The sequence below is a fragment of the Eschrichtius robustus genome, chromosome 10, assembly GCF_028021215.1.
Source record: "Eschrichtius robustus isolate mEscRob2 chromosome 10, mEscRob2.pri, whole genome shotgun sequence".
NCBI lineage: Eukaryota > Metazoa > Chordata > Mammalia > Artiodactyla > Eschrichtiidae > Eschrichtius > Eschrichtius robustus.
The window spans coordinates 96,419,472-96,444,256 of NC_090833.1; the positions used below are offsets into that span (position 1 = coordinate 96,419,472).

At 39.3% G+C, this 24,785-nt stretch overlaps 1 protein-coding gene across 1 annotated transcript in view; it reads left to right on the forward strand.

The window, feature by feature from the left end:
- LOC137769941 (contactin-associated protein-like 3) overlaps nucleotides 1-24,785 on the forward strand; it is a 170,709-nt gene that overhangs the window by 42,792 nt on the left and 103,132 nt on the right. The window contains exon 3 of the mRNA XM_068552128.1: nucleotides 14,943-15,090. Within this exon, the coding sequence (XP_068408229.1) occupies nucleotides 14,943-15,090 (148 nt within the window). The remainder of the gene's footprint in view (nucleotides 1-14,942; nucleotides 15,091-24,785) is intronic.

Below are 24,785 nucleotides of genomic sequence, written 5' to 3' on the forward strand. Positions count from 1 at the left end.
TCATTATCATTATTATTTCATGAATAATTTGATAATATATTTGCTCCTGGCTTGGATTCTTCTCTCTTGGATACTTTTGCTAGCACAAAATTTTTTTTCAATTATTGTAAATTTCACTAAATTTTGGAAACTGATGATCTTTTGTTGCCTAATGGTAAAATACCATCGGATTCTGATTTGAAATGGTACATAGAAAAACTCCTCTCTCATGCAGTTAAGAAGTGATTAGTTAGCAGTGTGCAAAACATTCAGGTAGAAATAGTGCCTCCAGGAGCCTCTATTTCAGAATTCCCCAGATAAGGGTAAACTCCCTACTCCCTCATGTAAACCGACATGTTCATGTTATTGTAGCATGGTTTGTCATCCCGTTGGTTTGGAAGGAAACTAGGATGGTAGAAAGAAACATGCAGAAAGATGCAGTCCAACTTAAGTAGAACCTGTTTTTAAAAAGTGACCCTGTGATACTAGCCCATTAAAAGCTCCCTTAGAAACCTCTGACATCCCCAGGGTCAAACGTGCCTCATTCAGTGGCTGTTTCATTATCTCAGTCCAGTGGGTGTCATCCTAGGCACAAGCTCCACCATCACCTTTATTTTTGTTCTTCACTCTGCCCAGATCAGAAGCTGCAAGTTGTTAGGGAACCAAAAGTGCAGCCCCACTAGAAATGGGTAAAAAAAAAACCCCAAATGTTTGTTTAGATGATATTATCTATCAGAGCTGGAGAGACAAGAAGCCAATCATGAGAGAAGAGTCTCTGCTGTATATTAATGTGAACTTTTCTGGAACAACATGCTCTCTTTAGCTTTTCCACATGTCTATAATCACTAAGGGCTTGTCTAGCTACATGAAAAAAACAAAACCAAAAGCCCCACAACTGCCTAGAAGCTTATCAATATCAGAAGGGTACATCATTTTAAGTCCATTCAGTATAACACCATGCAGCTGTTAAAAAAGAATGAGCAACACTGAGATGTTCTGACATGGAAAGAGCTATAAGACTTGAGTGGTTTAAATGGAAACAGGAGGTTGGAGAATAATTTGCAAAATATGATTCCATTTCTGTTAAAATGCATGAAGACAGCTCATGAGTGTTTGCACAGATTAAAAATATGTATGACTATGATGGTAAAGGACTAGAAACACATCCACTGATGGTGACCCGTGGGAAGAGGGTGGGCAGGTGGGTAAGAGATGATTTACGTGTTTTATTCTGTACACTTAGTCTTGGAATATTTTATAAGAATGCGTTGATGTCTATAAAGTAAATAATAGTAAGAGCAGATACTTAGCACTTACTATGTGCCTGGCACTGTTCCTCAAAGCATGGTTCTGAAGTGAGTACTGTAATCATTTTACAGATGGAAAAACCGGGACACAAATGGGCTGAGAAAATTGTCCAAGACCCCCCATTTAGTGATTGACAGTGAGGTAAACAAATTTATTCAATAGCATAAAGAGGGTTGGATCACATGAGCTCTAAGATCTCTCTTATTTTTTTTAAACGTTTGTTGTTGTTGTTCTATTTTATTTTTGGCTGTGTTGGGTCTTTGTTGCCACTCATGGGCTTTCTTTAGTTGCACCCAGCGGGGACTACTCGTTGCAATGCACGGGCTTCTCATTGCAGTGGCTTCTCTTGTTGCGGAGCACGGGCTCTAGGCATGTGGGCTTCAGTAGTTGTGGCCTACAGGCTCAGTAGCTGTGGCCCACGGGCTTAGTTGCTCTGCGGCATGTGGGATCTTCCCGGACCAGGGCTCGAACCCGTGTCCCCTGCCTTGACAGGCGGATTCTTAACCACTGCACCACCAGGGAAGCCCTCTAAGATCTCTTGAGTGATCATGTCTCAAAGGGCTAAGAGGCTGGGCTATGGATTCAGATGTCCCTTGTAATAAACCAGCTCTGAAACTGGCTAGTTGTTCACCGGGGGCAGGTAACTGAGTCCTTCTGAGCCAGTTTCCTTATCTGTACAAGGTAGAGTAGGCACTGCCTCACAGCATTACAAGTGAGGACATATAGGGAGGAACGCCTAGAGACCCAGTTGGACCCTCAGAGTTGGTATGGAGATTATTTTAATCTCAAAACATTTGGGAATCAACAGATGCAGAAAGAGCTTTCCTTATTTGACTAAAAGCAGACATTTCTGAGAAATGAGGCTTCTATGATTCCCTCTTCAAGACAGGTCTACTCCCAGGAGAGAAATCAAGAGTAAACCTACCACAAATCCCCTCTCTGGGGAGATTCGCATAGAAGAAGGAAAGACCCCTTGAACGTGCAGACACAAAATCACAAAATTACTTATCGTTCATTTATTCTTCTAAAAGAATAGAAGTTCTTTCTTCCACTTTCCTTTTCTCTGCTAAGTTAGATATATAAACCTCTAACTTTAAACATTTAGTGAGATAGTTACTTCTCTTGTTAGCTCCCATATATATGAATAAACTTCTTCTCCTGTTAAACTATCTTTTGTCATTTTAATTTGCAGGCCCCTAATTACTAAACCTAATAGGGCAGAAGAAAAGTCTGCTTCCTGACACTAGCAATTGGTTGGTGAATGATACCATCATTGCCTGTGACTCTGAAATCACAAGATCATAGATTAATCTGCATATCTAAAGAGTCCAACCTGTACTCTGAGGTTAAAAATAAGATCATCAAAGCATACTGAAGTATGGATATAAACATTTCGAAATGATAAAGATCTGGCTGTACACATAACATGTTTCTTCAATTCTGTAAAATTTTATGTAGGTGGAAATTTTACTGCAGAAACAAATTCAAAGACTGAAATTACATGAATAGAATATGGTGTAGCAAAATTTAGAGCTGAGCAAATGTGACATATAGTTAACGAGATGCATGCTTTTTATTATGTCACATTTTAATTAAAAATGAATGGTAATCAGTCCACAATAGTGACTTCAGTTGATCCTGCTTCTACATGGTTAAAGCAAAAATAAGCTCCTGATCTGCTCTTCAGAAGAAAACTATGGCCATGGTAGATCTTTTTCTCTTTCCCTTTTGGAAGAGAAAAGGGGAGGGTGTCCCCAGGTGACAGGGACTGGAGTCTTGTGGGCCCAGCACACTTCCCTGTTGGGAAGAGGAAGGAGGAAGTATTTGCTTACGTTTCCCCCAGTGCCTGGAACCTAAGCTGCAGCTTCCCTAGAACATTGTTAATGATGAGAAGGATCTCATGGCAGAGGGATGGTGGCCACCGTGCCTAAACCAGGAACCTGATGCCTTCCCTGTCTTAGATTGTGGAGTTTCCTACCAGAAAATCTGAAAAGAAAGGATTTATGGGAAGCAGTAAATGCAGAAGTAAAAGACAATTTTTTTTAAGCCGATATTCATTTTTAATTATTTATTTATTTATTTATTTTTGGCTGTGTTGGGTCTTCGTTTCTGTGCGAGGGCTTTCTCCAGTTGCGGCGAGCCGGGGCCACTCTTCATCGCGGTGCGCGGGCCTCTCACTATCGCGGCCTCTCTTGTTGCGGAGCACAGGCTCCAGACGCGCAGGCTCAATAGTTGTGGCTCACGGGCCTAGTTGCTCCGCGGCATGTGGGATCTTCCCAGACCAGGGCTGGAACCCGTGTCCCCCGCATCGGCAGGCAGACTCTCAACCACTGCGCCACCAGGGAAGCCCAGACAATTTTAATAAACCATAAAAATGGTTAAGTTGGTGCTGGGTTGGAAAGAGTGGCTTCTGTGTTCTTTAAGCTTTTCTGTACTATTTGAATTTTCTAGCCAAGTGTGCCTATGTCTATTATTTATTTTTTATGTCACCAGGGATTTTCTGACTAGTGAGACCACAGACTACATTTTTTTTCATTGTTATTTTCTATCAAAAAACAATGCAATACATACCATTTTTAAAAAGGAAACAAAGAAGAATTTCTAATCATGCATCAATAAAAAACAAAAGAGCACAAACATACATATATATTTTAACATATTGAGCAGATCAATATGTTAAAATATATAAATGTTTGCATAGTGACCTGAAATAAATAGATTATTTAGTCATAGACCTTTTCATATGCATTCTATAATAAGTCTTCTGAGAGATGAACTTTAATCTTTCCATCCAGAACTTTGGAGTATCTGAGATTTTGCCCTATTTGCAAGAAGTTAAGCTGCCATTTTCCATGGATGCAGGTAGAAGACAGAAGACTTATGGGTCAGAAACAAAGGACTCTATTACTTACTTGGTTACTCATAAACCACTGCAGCCAGCATGGGCATCCGAATATTTGCCTTGGTTCTCCTTGACCCTGAGTCACACAGGGGCTGTGTGGATAGGCCCAGATGGATGCCTGCACACACAGTGGGTTATAATACAAGAGTTCAGGGAATCAGAATCTTTTGGGAGGTAAGCATGCTTGCCCTTACCTCTGGAAGAAGACATTATCTTACAAGGCTGTTTTCTATATAAACATCCTTGGAAAGATAGCTGAGAATAAAGGGCTGTCGGTGCTTCTGTTTGTAAGTTGTGCAGAAATGTGAGAAACCCATGGAGAATTGTCTTACCTCTGCTCTGACTAACACACAGCCTTTTACTTTTCTTATGAAATGGCAATTATATGTTGCAAAGGACTTATTTCACATTTACTTAAACTTAGTTTTCAAATATATATTTCTTTGTCCTATTCTAAGATTAACTTCTCTTGTGTAAGAGTTAATTTTGAAATTACAGTGTGAACCGTATGACCCTAATCATTTTGGTTTAACAGTATTGCTAACTCAAATTTAAAATGCTGAGAAAAAAGCATCTCTATTTTGTCACTAAAACTACCAAAACAGCTTTAAATACACAATTAGTTTAAAAACAGCTGTTTGATCTTGACATATTTTTTTTAAAGAGCTTTTTGATGTGGACCATTTTTAAAGTCTTTATTGAACTTGTTACAATACTGCTTCTGTTTTATGTTTTGCTTTTCTGGCCCTGAGGCATGTGGGATCTTAGCTCCCTGACCAGGGATCAAGCCTGCACCCCCTTCATTGGAAGGCAAAGTCTTAATCACTGGACCACCGGGGAAGTCCCGATCTTGACCTATTTTTAAACATATTTGGCTAAATCCTATTTAAGTTAACACTTCCTCTGAAATCGGAATTGTGACAAACACTGTAAGAGAGCTACTATTTTTTGCATAAATGAGAGCAAAATCTTGTGGTAGTAAGTATGTTTCCCTTACAAACATAGTGTAGGATAAATCTAAATATTCTGATTTGAGAAGAAAATTTTGAATGGAGGAATTTTTCATTCCACTGTTGCAGGATTGTCTACTTTTCCCTAATATTAAAATGGACAGTTAGCCTCTTGAAAGAGGTTAAAAATCCATACGGAATGTCTCAGAAGGGTTTAGTTGTTCAGTGGCTTTCACTCTTCCTCACAAATTATTTAAAAATGGAGTTTTTGTTCAAGATGTCTACCATTAGCGTGAAATTTATTTTCCAGTTTTATTGAGACGTAATTGACACATGACACTGTGTAAGTTTAAAGTGTACAACATAATGATCTGATGTATGTATATATTGTGAAATGATTACCACAATAAGTTTAGTTAACAAACATCACTTCACATTGTTACACATTCTTTTTCTTGTGATGACAAGTGTGAAGTTTGATGCTTACCTGGTTCTCTTCTTTTGGACTTTGGCAAATCTAAGAATTAATCCTACCACACATAGCCTATACTAGTCTACCCAAATCTAACAGTTAGTAAAGACATTAACACATTTATCTGTTTGTATGTTTTATTGAGCACAAGATAATAATCTCATTCTCAGAAGCAATGAAATCACCGAAAGAGCCAAATCTTGAGAAAGCCTCGTAGAGTTGCCCTGTTACTAGATAAAGCGCTTGGAATATATAAGTATGTTGTGTCACGCGTCTTCCTGTGACCTGTGATTGTTACTTGAAAGTGTGGAAATGCAGAACAGATCTCCTGTTATTATGAAAGGCCCATCTGTGACAGGTGGAAAGGAGGACGCTATGTTAAGAGCTTGTTCTGTGCAGTTCTCATGGAGGTGACTTGTGTCCTATAGGGAATGTCTCCAGGCTGCATTCCACTCTGGGTTCTTTGCCTCTGGCAGTTCTCCGTGATCACTCCTGTATTGGGGTCCCCCACGCCACTCCCAGGCTCCATGATTCACTGGAAGGACTCATAGGAGTCAGCCTAGGGTTATATTCACAGCTGTGATTTATTACAGCAGCAGGACACAAAGTACAGTCAACAAAGGAAAAGGCAAGTGGACCAAAGTCTGGAGGAAACCAGAGGCGAGCTCCCTCGAGTCCTCTGCCAGTGGAACCACACAGGACACGCTTAAGTCCTCCAGCCATGAGGACAACATGTGTGAAATGTTGCCAACCAGGGGAGCTTAGCCTCAGCCTAGGAGCCCAGGCTTTTATGGGGGATGGTCATGTAGGCACCCTCTCCCTGGTACATATCAAAATCCCAGATTCCAGAAGGAAAGCAAGTGTTCAGCACCAACCACGTTGTTTGCATAAACATCTTAGGCAGTAGTGAGCCACTCTTATCAATTCTGGGAGTGGTGAAAGCCCTCCCAAAATTCAGGTGCCTAGACACCAGCAAGCCTTTCTCAGGATGGTGACTCAGGCCTGCGATGTTATCACTGTTATCTCTTTTGGTTCTGATTTTTTTTCTTCTTTTCCTTCAGTCTTTCTTACCTTCCATCCTATATTCTATTATTTTAATAAGATGATCTGATTTAACACCCTTAGTTTCTTACATGAAAATACCAGCATGGTCCTGCGCTAAGGTGGACAGAACACACCAAGTCCTTCTGAAGCTCTGGAGGCTCTGCTCCCGAGGAGGGCACGACCAAGGCCCTTCATTCATTACCTAAGAAATGGTCATTCCCTAGTAAGGCGCTTAATCTGTCACATTTCAACAATAAGGACTCAGGGTAATTTCCCTGAGTCCTTAAGAGTGATGACTGATAGAGGACACCTCTGAACTGGCCCTCTCTATAGGAGCAAACAAGGAGCCTGCACTGGAAAGAATGGAAAGGCCTAGAAATGACCAATTGGCCCTGAAAATTGAGTCAGTGAACAAGTGTCTGTTAGGCCCGGACGGTGTGGAATGTGGTTAAGGATGGTCTGAGTTAGCTAGGAGGTACCATCGTGGTCCTTCTCAGACACATACTCTTCCGGGAATTCAACTGGCAGACACAATTAAACTTGAAAACTTCCTGAATTTCAACAATGCCACCGAGTGCCTTCTGCTTGCCAGAACTAGACTGGTCAGTGATGGTCTGAGGAGAAACTTAAACTACTTTGGAAATAAGGCCGACTTAGAGAGTGGTAGCGAACATGGCACCCACCTAGCATACAAACCTTGTGAGACCCTGAGGGTCATGAGTATAATGGATTGTGGCTGAGCCGTAAGGGACTCACCGATCCAAGTCACTCAGCAAGGCCACCACAGGCCAATCCAGAAGCTAAGAGTATTATTTTCCTCGGGCTGCAGTAACAAAATGCCACATTCAGACGGTTAAACAACAGAAATTTATTTTCTCACAGTTCTGGTAGCTAGAAGTCCCAGATCGAGGTGTTGGCAGGGTTGGTTTCTTCTGAGGCCTCTCTCCCTGGCTGACAAATGACTGTCTTCTTGCTGTGTCCTCACATGGTCTTTCCTCCGTGTGCACACTTCCCTGGTGCTTCTCTGTGTCCAGATTTCCTCTTCTAGTAAGGACACCAGTCAGATTGGATTAGGACCCACCCTAATGGCCTCCTTTTACCTTAATCACCTCTTTAAAGACCCTTTCTCCAAATACAGTCACATTCTGAGGTACTGGGGGTTAGGGCTTCAACATAACAGTAGGTTAAAGGAATTCCCTACCATTTGAAGTAGTTTAATGTTGAACTAAACACGTATTGGGATCACTTTAAGTCAATGGAACGTCTTAATGAGAAATCTTCCTAAATTTTGTACAAATGACCCAATTTGCATATTACTATTTTCAACATATACAGGAGGCCACTGGGTTAGTGCTATTCTCCCAGTAGTCCTGAAACAGTCTAGACTCACAGTTAAATACTTTAATTCCTTTAATTTCATTAATTTATTTAATTCCTTGAAGCTGCTAATAGAATATGCCCACTACCCAGCACTCCTTTGAGGCATTCCTTAATAACACTAACCATACTTCATTTTCTTCTTTTGTGTTACTCTTGAAGTTTAGAAGCCAATTCATTTGTCAGAACTAAATTTGTGCCATGTATCAAATAACATACTTTTATTTGCAGTGTTCTAGTATTGTTTTCAACAGCCATATATTGATTTTGAGACAGGCTGGGACCTGGGACCCTTTGCTGGGACCTGGGGCCCTTTGCTGCAGTGTTGCAGTGCTTGCACCTCGACACACCTCTCCTCGAGCAACAAAATACAAAGAAACTGTATGGGACTAAAAATAACGACGTGCACGCCCAGTTGGGGCAAATTCTGGACAAAAGATACAAAGAGACCAAAAAAGCCAACTGCCACTTTTGAAGATGCCAGAGCAAAAGCAGGGTACTGCACGTGCCCCCTGTACACAACACCACCTAAGCGGTGGGCAAACCACCTAAGCCACCCTTCTGGCCCGACCCCTGGACACACCCCTGCCCTCACGCCATATAACAGGGGTCCCCAACCCCCAGGCCGCAGCCTGGTGGGAATCAGGCTGCACAGCAGGAGGTGAGTGGCAGGGGAGCGAGTAAAGCTTCATCTCCTGCTCCCCATCGCTCACATCACCTCCTGAAACATCCCCCCACCCCAGCCCCTGCCGGTCCGTGGAAAAATGGTCTTCCATGAAACCGGTCCCTGGTGCCAAAAAGGTTTGGGGACCACTGCCATATAAGCAGCAAGCTCGCCCCCGCTTAGGGAGCACGCAAGCAAAGGAACCTGTTGCTTGTTCTCGCTCCCCGCTGCTGCAGCAGGGGCCCCAATAAAGCCTTGCCTGAATTTCTTGTCTGGCCTCTGATCAATTTTTATTGTTTAAGGACGCCAAGAACCCTGGTCGGTAACGATTTCAAAATATGGTCTTGATGTCATTGGAAGTAATTTTTTTCTGACTTTTTCTCTGTTTTCAGCATCTTTGCCAGCAAAAGATATGTTCCCAGATGTCTTCTAAAATGTTTTCTTCCTGATCATTTAGAAAGATTGGGAAAGAAAGAGTATTGAGAAACTTGAGCTGTACTTTTGCTGCACAGGAAGGGTGAGCTGTGTTCCATCCTAGATTAATAATATTTCAAACAGGGGGGGAAAAAAAAAGTAAAAGCCTATAACTTTAGCAATGTGTTTGAAAAATACTTGATTTCAATAATATTTCTATCATGCTTACGTTGCAGCTGTCTAAACAATACAGATAACAAAAGCATGTCAATTAAAAGCAGCATTTAGGACCCAGTTTCACAGATATGCATTGGCCCTGGGTTTCGGATGATTTCAGGGCCAGGCGCTGTGAGTTCCTCTGTGGTGTAGTTGTGCTCAGCCATGGGGCAGGTGGGTTCCCTCTTGCTGTAGGAGAAGGTGGTGGGACACACGGAGATGGTTATCTCTCTCTGCTTTTGACTCTCCTGACTTGCTTCCACCAAGAGGCCATAAACCCAAACTGGAAATACTGATTAAGTGCATACTTTTTCCAACACATTGACCACAACTTGAGATTTTCCTGGCGGAATATATTACATAAATGTCTGGAAAGCAAATTATTTTACGTGCACTTTAGGTAGATGTTTGCTTACTTTAATCAAGCAGAAGGAGAGATTATTCTTTTACCTTCTGGAACGTGTTGAGGTAAACTTATCTACAGAAGGGAAAACTTTAGAGTTCACCTGGTACAAAGCACCCGCATCTGGATAAACTGAGGGTGTTACCGAGTCCAAGCTCGTTCTGCTCACCGCACAACAGGCCAATAAATCGGAGATGACGCGTTGAGGGAAAGAATACGACTTTATTCCGAAAGCCAGTAGACCGAGAAGATGGCGGACTAAAGTCTCAAAATAACCATCTTATCGGGGTTTGGATGCCAGTTTGTTTTATAGCACAGAGATGGGGAGGAGATGAGGAGGTAAAGTAAAAGGGCCATAAGTTTTGCGAATATCCCCTGGAATGGCCAGCCTCAGGGAGGGGATGTGTTAATTTCTTCTTAATTGCAGCCCATCCACCGGTGGACAGAGTCCGTATGTTTCCCTGAACAAAGGCACTTTGGTTTAACATTCAGGCAGAGGGGCAGGGTTCCCCGAGGCAGGCCATTATGTACAGACAGTATCCTTTTAGTGAACAAAAGCAGCGGAAGGCAAAGGTTAAAGTAAAAGAAACAGATCCAACGTGTAGTCAGATTTGGTTCTTCCCTGTAACAAGGTCTCAAAGAGTGAGTGACTCACTCCAGGTCACATATTCGGCATCACAAACCGTATTACTGAATTTTTAGTTCACTCGATAAAACTAAAGTGAAAGGATACTTTCCTCAAGTTTATTCATGTATAAATGTTGTAGTATTTTGCAGTTCAAGAAAATATTAAAAATAATTAACAAGACCATTTGCTTTAAAGCAATTTAGTACAACTTTTTCATTGTCTAATTATAGGAAGTAATCTTAGTATACTTTTTCATGGTCTGTGAACCTCTGGAAATAACAGGAACAGAGTATTATTATTTTTAACAATAATACTTATTATTGTTCCCACATTACTCATGAAGAAGCTGAGAGTTGGGAAGATAAAATGTTTTGTCTAAGATCTTCACGGTCCAGCAATTAAAAAGGCCAGAATTAGAACATGGGGATTTCTGTGTGCCCTTTTAATCCCAAAAACATCCTACCCCTTACCTCAGAGGTGGTAAAATACTCTTTTAACAGTGTGCTTGAATTATGAATCCCTGATTTCCTAGTGACAGAGAGTAGAGACAATCTTCATTAATTTTTAATGCATTGAGACCTATTGCTATAAGCAGTGCCTCTCACATTTTGAAGTAAAGAATTGATGTAAAAGTCTTAAGTCACAAATACTTCAAACTTAAACTGATAAATGCATTATAGGCATCTTGAAGGTCGTTCAGTACAGCATTGTGATGACTCAACATTACACCAGAAACCATGGCCTCATACCGATCCTTTCTCATGATTGTTTAGATGCCACTGATGTGATTGCTAAACAAGCTAAATGAGGACTTGGCAGCTTTTCAGAAGCATCATCAATTTCTAAATAAATTATTTTGGAAATACATTTATAGCATGTGAGTGGACCACAAGCCACAGACTCTAGTCACTTTCGCACGTAGCTAAAAAACATGCTTGTAGAAACTGAAAACTTTATCAAACAATATTTGTTCTTAATAGTGGATAAAATGTTCAATTGTGATGTCCTTAAGCTATTGACTATTGAATCTACATCAAACTGAAGTGGTTCTGGTGATCAATAGTGCGAAGAGTTTTGTTGCTTTGTTTTTTTAATTCTGTAATAGCTAACAGAGGAATGCTATAAAGGAAATGGTTAGATTTAAGCCTATAAAATTCCTCACACTAACTCATCAAAATTCCAGGATAGAAGAGTCTTGTTCCTACTTCACACATGAAAATGCTGACTTCCCCAAGGTCACAGAGGTAACAAGATGGAGAAGGATTTTGTGGAAGCTGGTTGCCACAGGTTAGCTCTGCATAGGACTGCCTAGTCCACTGTTGAAACTCTGAACCTAGAGTACGGCTGCTGAGGAAGCAATGGTGGCTCTTGGCTTCCATGGAGGACTTTTCTTCCTGCTCCTACGAGCTTCATTTTTTCACTTGTTAGAACAAAGCAAGAGTGGGCCTTTGTTCCTGACATTCTATGCTCAGCCTGTACATTTATGTCTGTTCTAGAAACACCAAAGCAAAATTATATAATCCAAATAATAGATTATGCCACATTTTTAAAAGATAAACATTAGCTTAGTAAAAAATATGAGATTATTTCAGTAATAAGCCCCAAATGTCTGAGTGGCATGCTAGTAGAGATCCCTTCTACTCCAAACTCATTTCATTTAAATTTCTGTATCTTTAAAGAAATGTATCATTTATTTATATTCAAAGGAACTATTGATAGTTCTGTATAGGACAAAAATAATGTAATTTCTTGAAATTAGAATTAATTAAGATAATCATATAGGTATACATATATGTATACATAGGTACATACATTTCAAATATTTGATTGTGATTAAAATCACATATAATGAATGTTTTGTGTGCAGATCTCAGAAGTTGTAGAGTGTGTTCTTCATCTCCTCTATTCATATACTATTAACATCGATTATTCTCACCTGAAATATTTCTTGAAGCGTACTCTGTCTCAAAAAAAATGAGTATTCTGTCTTAAATATCATTAAAACAAAAAGAGAAACTCCTTTTGCTGTAGGGCGTTGTCATCACACCAAGCTGAAGTACAGTTTTCAGAGTTTGTATTCAATAAACAAAATACTTCAGAAAGAAGTAATATTATATAAGGAACATAAAACAATTTAAGTAGCATTCCTAGGAAATAATTTCATTATGTAGTTCATGCTGAGGTTTACAAGTTTTGTCAGCTACTAAAATAAATATCAATTTTACTTCTTACCTTGAATTATAACCTTAGAATTGCAGCAAATGTAAGAGGCAATGTTCCTCTCCTGACTGTTTATCTGGAGGTCTTGGACATTGAACCTGAGATTAAATGTAAAGACGGGATGCAGAGTCTGACAGATGAGCTCTCTCTACCAAATGCACCAGTAATAACCAAAACACCAGCCACGGCCACAAGCAGGGCATCCACCACTCCTGGAGCATTTACCTCCAGGTGGGCAGTGGGTGGGTTACATTTCAGACATTATCTCACTTAATTCGTACTCAAATCTTTAAAGTAGGTTTTACCAAACTGGTTTTGTAGACGAGGGAACTGTGACTTGCAGCAGATATTACCAGCTTAAGGCCACGCCTTAGGCAGCGGTGGAGCTGGGAAAACGCTGCTTCTACCCACATCAGCCTGGGGTCCAGTGTAAAGACAGGGAGTGGACATTCTTGAGTTCTTCTTTGGAGCATAGAGGCAGTGAAAAGAGCTTACTTGATATTGGCACAACGGTTGTTAACACTTGAAAGAAAAGATGATGTAGGTCAAAGATTTCACTTTCATTGAACAAGAGAAATGATTGAGTGCCTCCATGGTGGTGTTTCATTCATTAACCAAGAAGTTCGTTCTAACACGTGAAAAAATGAAGCTCGTAGGAACAGGAAGAAAAGTCCTCCATGGAAGCCAAGAGCCACCATTGCTTCCTCAGCAGCCCTACTCTAGGTTCAGAGTTTCAACAGTGGACTAGGCCGTCCCATACAGAGCTAACCTGTGGCAACCAGCTTCCACAAAATCCTTCTCCATCTTGTTACCTCTGTGACCTTGGGGAAGTCAGCATTTTCATGTGTAAAGTAGGAACAAGACTCTCTATCCTGGAATTTTGATGAGTTAGTGCAAGGAATTTTATAGGCTTATAATCTAACCATTTTCTTTATAACGTCTGGGACACGTGCTCTCATTACATTTGAGTTTTCTGGGTTTTTTTAGTTCCATCTATTTATACCAAGGAAATCTCCCTGGTGGTCATGATTCACAAACTTGATTACTGGCTTTGTTTGGTTTGGTTGTTAAACCTGGCTCAGCATTTCACAAAGCTAAATAACTAGGCAAGCATCATTTCTTGTAGAACTAAAGAGTCTTGCTCCTGGGCTGCGTAATTGTATCTGGCTCTTTGTATTAACTGCATGGCAGGTAGGTGGGTTTGTCCCCCTAGTGCAAGTGAGCATGAGAAAGCATCGACCCCTTTTGTTCCCTAGTTTTATTACTATTAAATGGAGAACTATTATGTGAACACCTTTGACTTCTGGATAATAAAAATTTGTGAAATCAAAGAGTGCAGAACTTGAAGGTGACCCATCCCAAAATATACTGCATTTTATGTTTTCACTGTGGGTTCCAAAAAATTGGTGAAATTTAGATAGTTTTTACATTTGACAGTAGATTTCAGAAGAGACCCATACCTGAGAGCCCTTACTCTGTTTTCGGAGCTTAAACTGGTCAGGTCTTGGATGGGGCAACGTTTTCTGTTAAGATGCTATATGTACAACAACATCATGCATTCTTTGTTTTCCCTTCTTGCTGATATTTACATTAAAAAGAACACCATGAAAAAGAAGTCACACTCCTTATAACAAGTTCCTTTGCTCTCATGCTGACCCCTTCTAGCATGAAGCCAGATGACTACGGCTAAGAAAGCACACCTCTGTCTTGTAGCAGGTGGCATTGATGTGTTTCTCCCAAGCACCCCCTAAATGCTGATGACTTGGGGCAGCCTGACAACACACAATGAACACAGGGATTGAAATCCGAAGCCCCAGGATCTTGTCCTGGCCATGCTGGATAATAGCTGTCCTGCCTCCACAGAATCTTTCCATTTTCTCAGGCTTGAGTTTTGCATTTATAAGTTACAGGTTTTGAACTAGAACACTGATCAGGTTCCCCCCTAGATCTCAAATTTTTGGATCTAGGATTCTTATTGCAAAACCTGCAGGTTACCATTGTGCTTGATTGTCCTGGATGTGAGGTTGCTTGTGAGTGTCTTGATTGCTTGGAGGTTAGGAAATGATTTAGGGGATGAGTAACTTTCTAAAAGCAAGCCTTCAAAAGTAGCAGGTTTATAGCTGGTTTAATTTTGCCATTGAAACTTAAACTACCCTGCAAATAAGGAAAATTTAGATGATGGTCACTAATCCAGGCATTGAAGAGAGGTTGTTACATCCCTCTTAAATGTTAGCAGAGTTTCTCAAAAGCAAGTATCCATTTGCATATTAACAAAATGAAGCACTGATCGCTCATTAGCATGTGAAGTGACAACAGGAAGAAGATATTCTGCAGACACATTGACGCCTTCTCCATTTTCTCCCAGGGTTTCCCAGGAAACACAAATGCAGACAGCGTGGTGCACTACAGACTCCAGCCTCCCTTCGAAGCCAGATTCCTGCGCTTTCTCCCCTTAACCTGGAATCCCAAGGGCAGGATTGGGATGAGGATTGAAGTGTATGGATGTGCATACAGTAAGTGGTGTTTATTCCCCGATGGAAATCGATGACGGAGTGATGTGTTCTAAACACCAAATTGAAAACTGAACTTGACTTCTTCAACCTTTTAAATACCTGTGCATGTAGAACTGGGTTTATGGAAAGTCTTGATAATATTATAGTTATTTTAAGGTTGAATTCAGAGGAGGACCTGAAATGAGCCTTAGAATCTTAGATTCGCAGAGCTTAGCAGAATATCTGTTTCATAGCAGGGAGTTCATAAAATGAACAAAGTTCAAATCAAGAACAGTTACATATTGTGATTGATGGTGCCGTCTTCTGACACTGGGATGATCCTGTGGGAACACAGGTGAGTGCGTGTTCCCTGTTCCCCATGATGACTCACTTTTCCCTCTACTTTACTTGCATCGCTGTGGAACCTTCTTTTGAACATCATTTATGTATTATGTCTTCCCTCTTTTCCCCACTGATGATAAAAGTAAAAGAGCTGGCAGCCAATGTGAGCATAACGTGAGCATAAAAGCATTCAGTGAAATATATAGGGGATCAACTCTACAGCTGCCATTTTGAAGGTCCAGAATATACTGGTATTTCTTAAATTAACACAAAATGAAAAAATTAATTTAAAAAACAATATTCTAGAAAACTGGAGAATAACCCAAAGAATGAGTTGGATGGGAACATCTTGGGTTTTTGATCACACCTCATTCTGTACCTGATCAGACCATTAACTTTGCAGAAAAGTGTAACCATAAGATCTACCGTATACAGGATATTTAATGTGTCAGATCCTACCTCCTACGGACATTTTCTCATTCAACTCCCACACCAACCAAATGAATTCAGTATAGTAGTAATCTCACTGCTTCAGAGAAAGAAGAAACTGAACCTTGGAGAAATTAAGAAGTTTCTGGAGCTATTACATATTGAATCTAAGATTTAAAACTATCTGTCTTTTTTCCTCATTTTGTTTTCATAACTACCATACTCTTCAGACATTGATTTCTTTATTCCCTCACTTGTCATATATGAATTTATTTATTTGCAGAGAACTGTATTAGATGTGGGGGATGCTTCTAAAATTATTTATTTCTTTGTCAGGATTTTATGAGAAGTCATAAAATTGTACAAAACAAATATAAAATGTTGTAACATGAACATGGGGCATGGGGAATAGAGTATTCAGTCAGTTGGGTGAGAAAAGGAACCTTTCCAGCAGTCGGTTTTCAAAGTAGAGGGCATGGGCAGTGAGACAGGAGGCAGGGATGGTGCTTGTAGGAAGAAATAGCATATATAAATTGTGGGAGCAGGAATTTAGTGTTCTCGTGGTACAGGGATAGGGATAGGGGTGGACATGAGTTGTTTAATAGCAATGGTATCATTTCCACTTTGGTAACCCAACAGACAATGGGTGGTTCTGGAGGTGAGTCTCACCAAGCCACCCATCCCATATTCAAGGGTCACCTTCAGCCTCTGTTTCATACCCCTTCCTAATGACCTGTCCCACTTTGGCTCTGCTTCCTAACCCCACCTCTGCTCTCTAGTGTTTATGAGTCCATGGAACATTTAGCATAGATCGTGTTGCATTGCTATGAATCTATTTTCCCTCTTTCCATTGATCATTAACTTTTATTCTTTTGTTTCTGGGATCTTTTGGTGTGCTCACTGCTGCAATGGCTAGGACACCTGATATTTAGTGTTTCTCTTTGATCCCATGAAATTAGTGTCTCCTTTTACCATTACTCTGGAAATAACTTGAGGTTTACTGACTTCAAAGCAGAACGTGCTGTTTGATGGGGATTTGCCATTAGCTTGACGTTCTTCGTGAGGAGATATTACTCTAGTTTCTTGGGTTAGAGGTCGGTACCAGGAAGATCAAAGCTGCGTGTCTGATCCCCTGAAGGGCCAGTTGGCTGTACAGCTGTCATGGAACCTGCGTGCATCCTAAATTGAGCAAACACGAGCTGTTGGGCATAAGGGACTCCTAGCATAAAAATGCAAACAGAAAATAATCACCACTATTTGTAAAACAACACAAAATACATTCCTCAATAGTAGTGGCTCTGTTTTGTCTTCATTCTTATTATTAATAATTATTCAAGTGCAGCACTTTTCATTTTTATTTTTGGCAGTAATTTACTGTGATATGGTTTACAGCTCAAAGTGATAATTACTATCATTTTTGATGTGTATTTCCACTGCTCTGTTGATAGTGAGAGAATGTCCAAATTGCTTATCTTGGCATTTAATGTCTCTTATATGCAACTTCTCTTTTCAGTTTCATCTCTTTACATTCCATTTATAATGATATTTACTATTCCTGTAAAAATTGCAGATTTTCATGGCTTCTTGGCTTGGCATATATATTTTCACTAACTGAAAAGCCCTTCCCCCATTTCTAGAGTAGAAATGGAGTGCATGGGGTCTTCTTAGAGCCCCTGCTGACCTGCATACCAAGGCTAGTGTCTGGCATGGGGTTCCTCACTTTCCCTCACCCCGCCCCTCTCTAGCAGTCCCCTCCATCCAGTGTCAACATTCCCTATGTACTTGTTCTAGGCTTTGTATTCCACTCTAAAAGGGTTTCTCTTTGAGTTTTAATCCACTTTCTTAAGTTTTCAACAACATTTACATACTGTGACCAATTCCAAGCTGACACCCTTGACACAGGTATCTGAAGCCCCGCACATCTGGATAATTATCCCCAGTTCCACCCTCATTTCTTTAACGAGGTTGTTAGTCATCTTTTGGGTCTCTTCTGTCCCTTCTTTTCTGCCATCTACTTTGTCTCCCCATGTTCGTGCTCCATGTCATTCTCAAGTGTTCCTTTGTCATATTGTGTTGTATTAGCCCCACTACTGTAATGTAATTTTATGTTTATCACTGTGTTTATTGTTTGAATAAGAGAGGGAAGGAAGGAAGACAGGAAAGGAGTAGGGAAGAAAGGAGAGAAAGAGTGCATAAATTGTTAGAAACGTGGACTAGATAGGCACAGAATGGTAAGCCCCGTGGGGGTCTACCAGTCATCCATGTGGCACTGTAGTCCTGTGTCAAATCAGGCATTGAAAATCAAATTGGTTAAGAGGGAATAGAAGAAGGGAATAGAACATATAATTGCCTGTTTTAAAATCTTGTGTTTATTTAAAAGAATACATAAATCACAGCAAGATCTTTTTTGACCCACGTCCTAGAGCAATGAAAATAAAAACAAAAATAAGCAAATGGGGCCTAATTAAACTTAAAAGCTTTTGCACAGCAAATGAAACCATAAACAAGATGAAAAGACAACCCTCAGAATGGGAGAAAATATTTGCAAACGAAGTAACAGACAAAGGATTAATCTCCAAAATATACAAACAGCTCAGGCAGCTCAATATCAAAAAAACAAACAACCTAATCCAAAAATGGGCGGAAGAACTTGACATTTCTCCAAGGAAGACTTACAGATGGCCAAGAGGCACATGAAAAGATGCTCAACATCACTAATTATTAGAGAAATGCAAATCAAAACTACAATAAGGTATCATGTCACACTGGTCAGAATGGCCATCATCAAAAAATCTACAAACAGTAAATGCTGGAGACAGTGTGGAGAGAAGGGAACCCTCTTGTACTGTTGGTGGGAATGTAAATTGATACAGCCACTGTGGAGAACAGTATGGAGGTTCCTTAAAAAACTAAAAATAGAACTGCCATATGACCCAGCAATCCCACTACTGGGCATATACCCTGAGAAAACCATAATTCAAAAAGTCACACGTACCCCAGTGTTCATTGCCACACTATTTACAATAGCCAGGACATGGAAACAACCTAAATGTCCACTGACGGATGAATGGATAAAGAAGATGTGGTACATATATACAATGGAATATTACTCAGGCATAAAAAGGAATGAAATTGGGTCATTTGTAGAGATGTGGATGGACCTAGAGTCTGTCATACAGAGTGAAGTAAGTAAGAAAGAGAAAAACAAATATCGCATATTAACGCATATATGTGGAATCTAGAAAAGTGGTACAGATGAACCTGTTTGCAGAGCAAGAATAGACACACAGACGTGGAGAACAGACGTGTGGACACAAGGAGGGAAAGAGAGGGTGGGATGAACTGGGAGATTAGGTTTGACATAAATACACTACCATGTGTAAAATAGATAGCTAGTGGAAGCCCTGCTATATAGCACAGGGAGCTCAGCTCGGTGCTCTGTGATGACCTAGATGGATGGGATGGGAGTGGGGAGGGAGGTCCAAGAGGGAGGGGATATATGTATACATATAGCTGATTCACTTCATTGTATAGCAGAAACTAACACAACTTTGTAAAGCAATTATACTCCAATAAAAAAAAAAAAAGAATACATAGACTGTTGCAGTGAAAAAAATGTAGGTTTTACATAACAGCATCAACATGTGTCAATATTTATAAATCTGTTGTTAACATTCTATAAAAATAATGTGTATTTTGAAATATTTAGGGAGGATATCAAGAGAAAAGTCTGCACATGGAACTTCCTTCTGTTCAGTACTGGTTCTGCTCTAAGTAGATTTCAGCTTTGAAAATGCATTAATAGGAACAGAAGAACATAGGATGAAAGGAGAAATAGTCACCATGACAAAGAAAAACTCTGGAAGTTAGTAATGGTCTTTAGTCATATGAGAGAACACTGATCTGTATTATCTATTCCAATTATGGCAACAGTAGAAAATACTCAAACTCAATTAGAAAAAGTGTCAGTTCAATTCAGTACGTGTTTACAGAACTTTAACCCCATTCAAGGCCCCCCACTGAATAAAAGAGTAAGGCACAATTTCTGTCCTCCAGGTGCTAAGGAGCCAGTGCAGGTGAGGGGAAATGTCAATATTTTGTAGACCAGCTAAACTTGGGCATAGGTTTCTCATTCTCAATTTATGTTCAAGTATAAATAGACGATAGATTTTTATCTAAGGGTAAAAACGATAAATTTTGCTAAACTTTGATAATATAGCCTTATGGTTTTATCTGATATTAAGTAGAAAAATATTAAAGTTAAAATAATATTAACCCTAAAATCTTATGAAACAGAACAGCCTCTCATATTTTTGTATATAATAGACATTTGTTTAGTGCTATTTTAATTTATTTAATTTCAATTAAAGTTATTACACAATTACTCACTGATTTATTTTTAATCACCTCCCAAATTATTGCATCTAAAGGAATACATGTAAGGCTTTTGCTGAAAGTAAATATTGAAAGACATACCAATACACACCTAATAAAGTGCAGCAGAACAAAGTGGGTTATAGTAACTAAATTAGTCTAAAGGAATAACTTCTAGGCATTTAAAATGTTATAATTTGTTACCAGAATTTTAATCCTGAAATGACCTGTGATGTTTGAAAAACCTCAGAGTTGGACAATAGGACCAATTATTAAGAAAACGGAATCAATCTCTTATCAGGAACATTGTTCTTTCACAAGTACATAAAACTTAGTGAGTTTCAAATTGCTTTCTTGACCTGATTCACCCCACCCCTTAACCTATTCTTCTTCTAGTTTTCCCGGTCTTGGCTAATGATTCCATCATTCGCGGGAACTTACACTAGAGACATGGGAGTCACCTTTGACACATGTGTCCCTACACATCTAAAGAATATCAAATTCTGAATATGCTCTCTCCAAATTATACCCTAAGTAATCTCAAATCTCTCCAACTCAAACTCACCCACATAATGCAACTCAACACTTGCCAACAAACTCTTTTCTTTGCGTAAGTGGTTTACTTGGCTTGAAATGCTTCTTCCCAAATTTTTCACCTGTCTGTCCACATCCCATCATTCAGGTCTCCACTTAAATATCTCTTCCTCAGAGATGTATCGCCTGACCACTGGTACAAATTTGGTTCCTCCAAATTCCTCTAAATTTGTTAAGTGTCTGGCTGGTCAGCCTGTCAGTGCTTTACCCCCAACAGCATTGAACTCTCAGGCTGGCTGCAATGTTGGCCTTCCCTTATTGCTTGTCACTGAGATAGCTGTTGTTGGCAGTGTCCCTTGGGAAGGAATTTTCCACGTGCTTGGCTACGCAGCCCTGGTAGAAGTTCAGTGCCGAGGGGCTGGGGGTGGAGCAGCCTCTAGCTGAAAGAACACAGATTCCCACTGTCCTTATTGAGGTTCAGTAGATTTTCTTGAATGTATGCTTCTAGATCTGTTGTATGTCTGTGGTCAGTTTCCAGTGTCCTTCAGTTGTTATCCTTAACATTTTTTTTTCAAGTTTTATCATTGCTTTTGAGAGGTAGGATTTGCCGGGCTTCTCACTCAGCCATTTTAGATGTCTCACCCTTTCAATTATTTTTAAAAGACATTTAAAATCTACATGATAATTTCCTTGTAAATTCTGGTATTCTTCATTCCTTTGTATTAATCCATATTTCCATGTATCCTTTTCCTTCTGCCTCAAAGACTTCCTTTAATATTGCTTGTAGTGTGGATCTGCTGGTGAGAAATTCTTTCAAATTTTGTATGTCTGAAAAAAGTTGTTATTTCACCTTCATTTTTGTAAATTGTTTTCACACAATATAGAATTCTAGGGTGACATTTTTTCATTTAGTACTTTCAAAATATTGCTCTGCTGTTTTTTCACTTGCTTTTCTTCTGGTGAGAAATTTGCAGCCATCTGTGTCTCTGTTTCTACGAGTGTGACATATCTTTTTTTCTCTAGCTGCTTTTAAGGTTTTGAGCAATTTGTTTCTGATGTTCTTTCATTTTGTTTTATTCTGTTTCTCGTGTTTGGAGTTCATTAGGCTATTTGGATTGGTGGTTGTATAGTTTTCATCAGATTTGGGAAGTTTCAGTCATTGTTTCTTCAAATATTTTTTCTAACGTCCCCGGTCTCTTCTTCTTAAGGGACTCAGTTACCACATATATGAGTTAAAGCACATATTAGGTTGCTTGATTTTGTTTTGTCACACACCTCACTGATGTTTTATTTATTTTCTTAAATTATCATTTTTCCCTTTTATTTCCTTTCAGAATATTTCTATTGCTGGCTTCAAGTTCACTAATTTCTTCTTCTGCAGTGTTTAACCTGCCAGTAATCCCATACAGTGTATTTTTTCACCTCAGACATGGAAATTTTCAAATTTTAGTATCTTTTGTGTATCCATTTGACTTGTTGAACATATGGATGGATGTTGTAATAACTACCTTATTGTCTTTCTTTGCTAATAATAATCTGTGTCAATTCTGTGTAAGTTTCAATTGATTTTTTTTCCTCAGTATGAGTCATACTTTTTTGTATGCCTGGAAAATTTCAATTAAATGCCAGACATTTTGATTTTTAGCTTATTGTATATTTTTGTATTCTTATATGCTTGAGCTTTGTTCAGGAAACATTGAATTGAAGGGGATTTGATCCTTTTAGGTCTTGCTTTTAAAATTCGTTAGCTCACACTAGAGCAGTGTTTAGTCTAGGGCTCACTACTGAGGTAAGACCCTTCTGAGTACTCTAACCAAGGACAGTGAACTATGAGGTTTCCAGTCTGGATGATATGAATGGGCACTATTCCCAACCCCATGTGCATGTTAGCACTATTTCCCAATTAATCCTTTCAGATGGTTCTTTTCCCAGCATTGATGAGTTTCCTTACTTGCATACACTGATCAGTGCTTTGCTGAAAGCTCAAGAGGGGTGTGTTGCAGATCACCAGTGTTCATTTTTTCCTCTCCAACCTCTGCCTATGGACTTCACATGCTTTGTTCTTACCAGGCTCTTGACTCTGTCTCCTCTACTCAGGGAATCTGCTGGGCTTTCACCCAGTTTCTCCTTCCTGCTCTGTGAGATGGAAACTCTCTAATGCAGTGCCCCAAGGAGTTGTAGGGCTTATCTTGTCTGTCTCTCTTCTCTGCAACATCACTCTCCTTTATTGCTTGAAGTCAAATATCTTGAAAACTATTGTTTTATGTTATTTCCTTCTTTTTTTTTTTTTTGTTGCTTCAAGTGAGAGAGTAAATCTGGCCCCTGTTACTCCATCTTGGTCAGAAGCAGAAGTCATAAATGCAGTTTTAACTGTTGTTGCACCTCCTTTTCTTTGCCTACTGCTCTAACAATACTCATGTAGCTAATGTCCATTGTGGACTTGCCATGTTTCAGGCACTGCTCTACACACTGTATAGATATTAAGTTGTTTCATAATCATATTAGTGTTATGTGGGAGAGACTTCTTTATCCTTTTACAGTTGAGGAAACTGAGACACAGAGAGGTTAAGTAAGTTTTCCACTATAGAACCAGTATTCAAACCCTTATAGGACAATTCCATAGTCCTTTCTCTGAGCTACTACTCTGTGTTATGCAGGGCTATTTGTGGGAACAGATCCAGAGGCTGTAAATATATCAGCACAAATTTAGTCTCACTACTGGTAAAATAGATTTCCTTCCCTAACTGGCAAGTATGTGTGGGGTTTACTTTAATAATATTGTTAGTGATGCAGTTATCAAAATATAATCTCAGTTAATAAAACTAATGATTATAAATTAAAATCACGTAAAATTGGAAAAACACTTTCTACTTTCAACTAAGTATCACATTTCCTGCTACTCTTTTTAGAATGTAAGTTCTGTACTCTTACAATAGGGGAAACTGTCGCTTCCTATTTCAGTGCATAATAAGTGACTTCTGTGTCAAGTACCCCAATTATTTAAATAGTTGAATTACATACAAGAACATTTTTCATGCGGGTTTCTTATAAAAGTTAAGTATGTTGCTAAGTGGTAGTTTAATGCATTATTTTGGTGGTTGCATTCAAATAAATATGATGGATTATTTGTATTAATTATGGACATATAAAATTTTATTTGTTCTTACAACAGTCCAATAGCAAAAATCTCATGCTAGTGGACCGATAGAAACAAGGTCACCTTAGCATTCATTACCAGTGACCTCTGAGACTTGAAAGTTGGCTTCTCTAGGTCATTCCATGGTCAATGATATGAGGGTCAAGGAAGCCTCTACTTAGTGGAGATTAAACTCAAAGGGGGCCACCTGGGGCTCTCCCCCATCCACACTTGGAGAGCTCACTGTTGATGACCTACTGAGCAAAATACTCTCTATCCCAAAATATGAGTATATTTTTTTAATTTACATTTTTTAATCTATTGCTTTTACAAATCATGTTTGAGTAAATAGCGCTAATTTTTTTTTAATTGTATTTACTGACTTGCCAATTTGTTTTCAAATATTCGGGTTACTTTATGAACATTTGTAAGTAAATGACATTTTATAAAATGGATTCTCTATGATGAGGCCTATAATTGACTTTCCAATCTAAACATTCCTGTTAGAAATCATCTTATGATAATGCATATTCTTATTTATTGTGTGGGCTTAACTGGAGAGCTTCTTGATTAACAGTGTAGCCCATTTTTTGAAGCATTGTTGGCTACTTTCCGATGACTATGTGTAAATTTTATGTGAAGGGTATTGTGTGATGATACGATACCTAGATTACCTTGATATTTTGCATTCTTTTCAAACATTTTCACTAGAGAAGAGCCTTTCTTTCTCCTACTTCCATCCTAGGCTGTAAGCTATTTCCTTGTCACTGTAGTTTCCTAGCAACCCACAATAAGACACTAGGATATCACAGGTGCAATATGTTTTTTCACGACAGTAGAAGTGAGAAAGTGAGGGAAGAACCATCAGCTCCAGGAAGGCTGGGCCATGTCTGGCCATGTT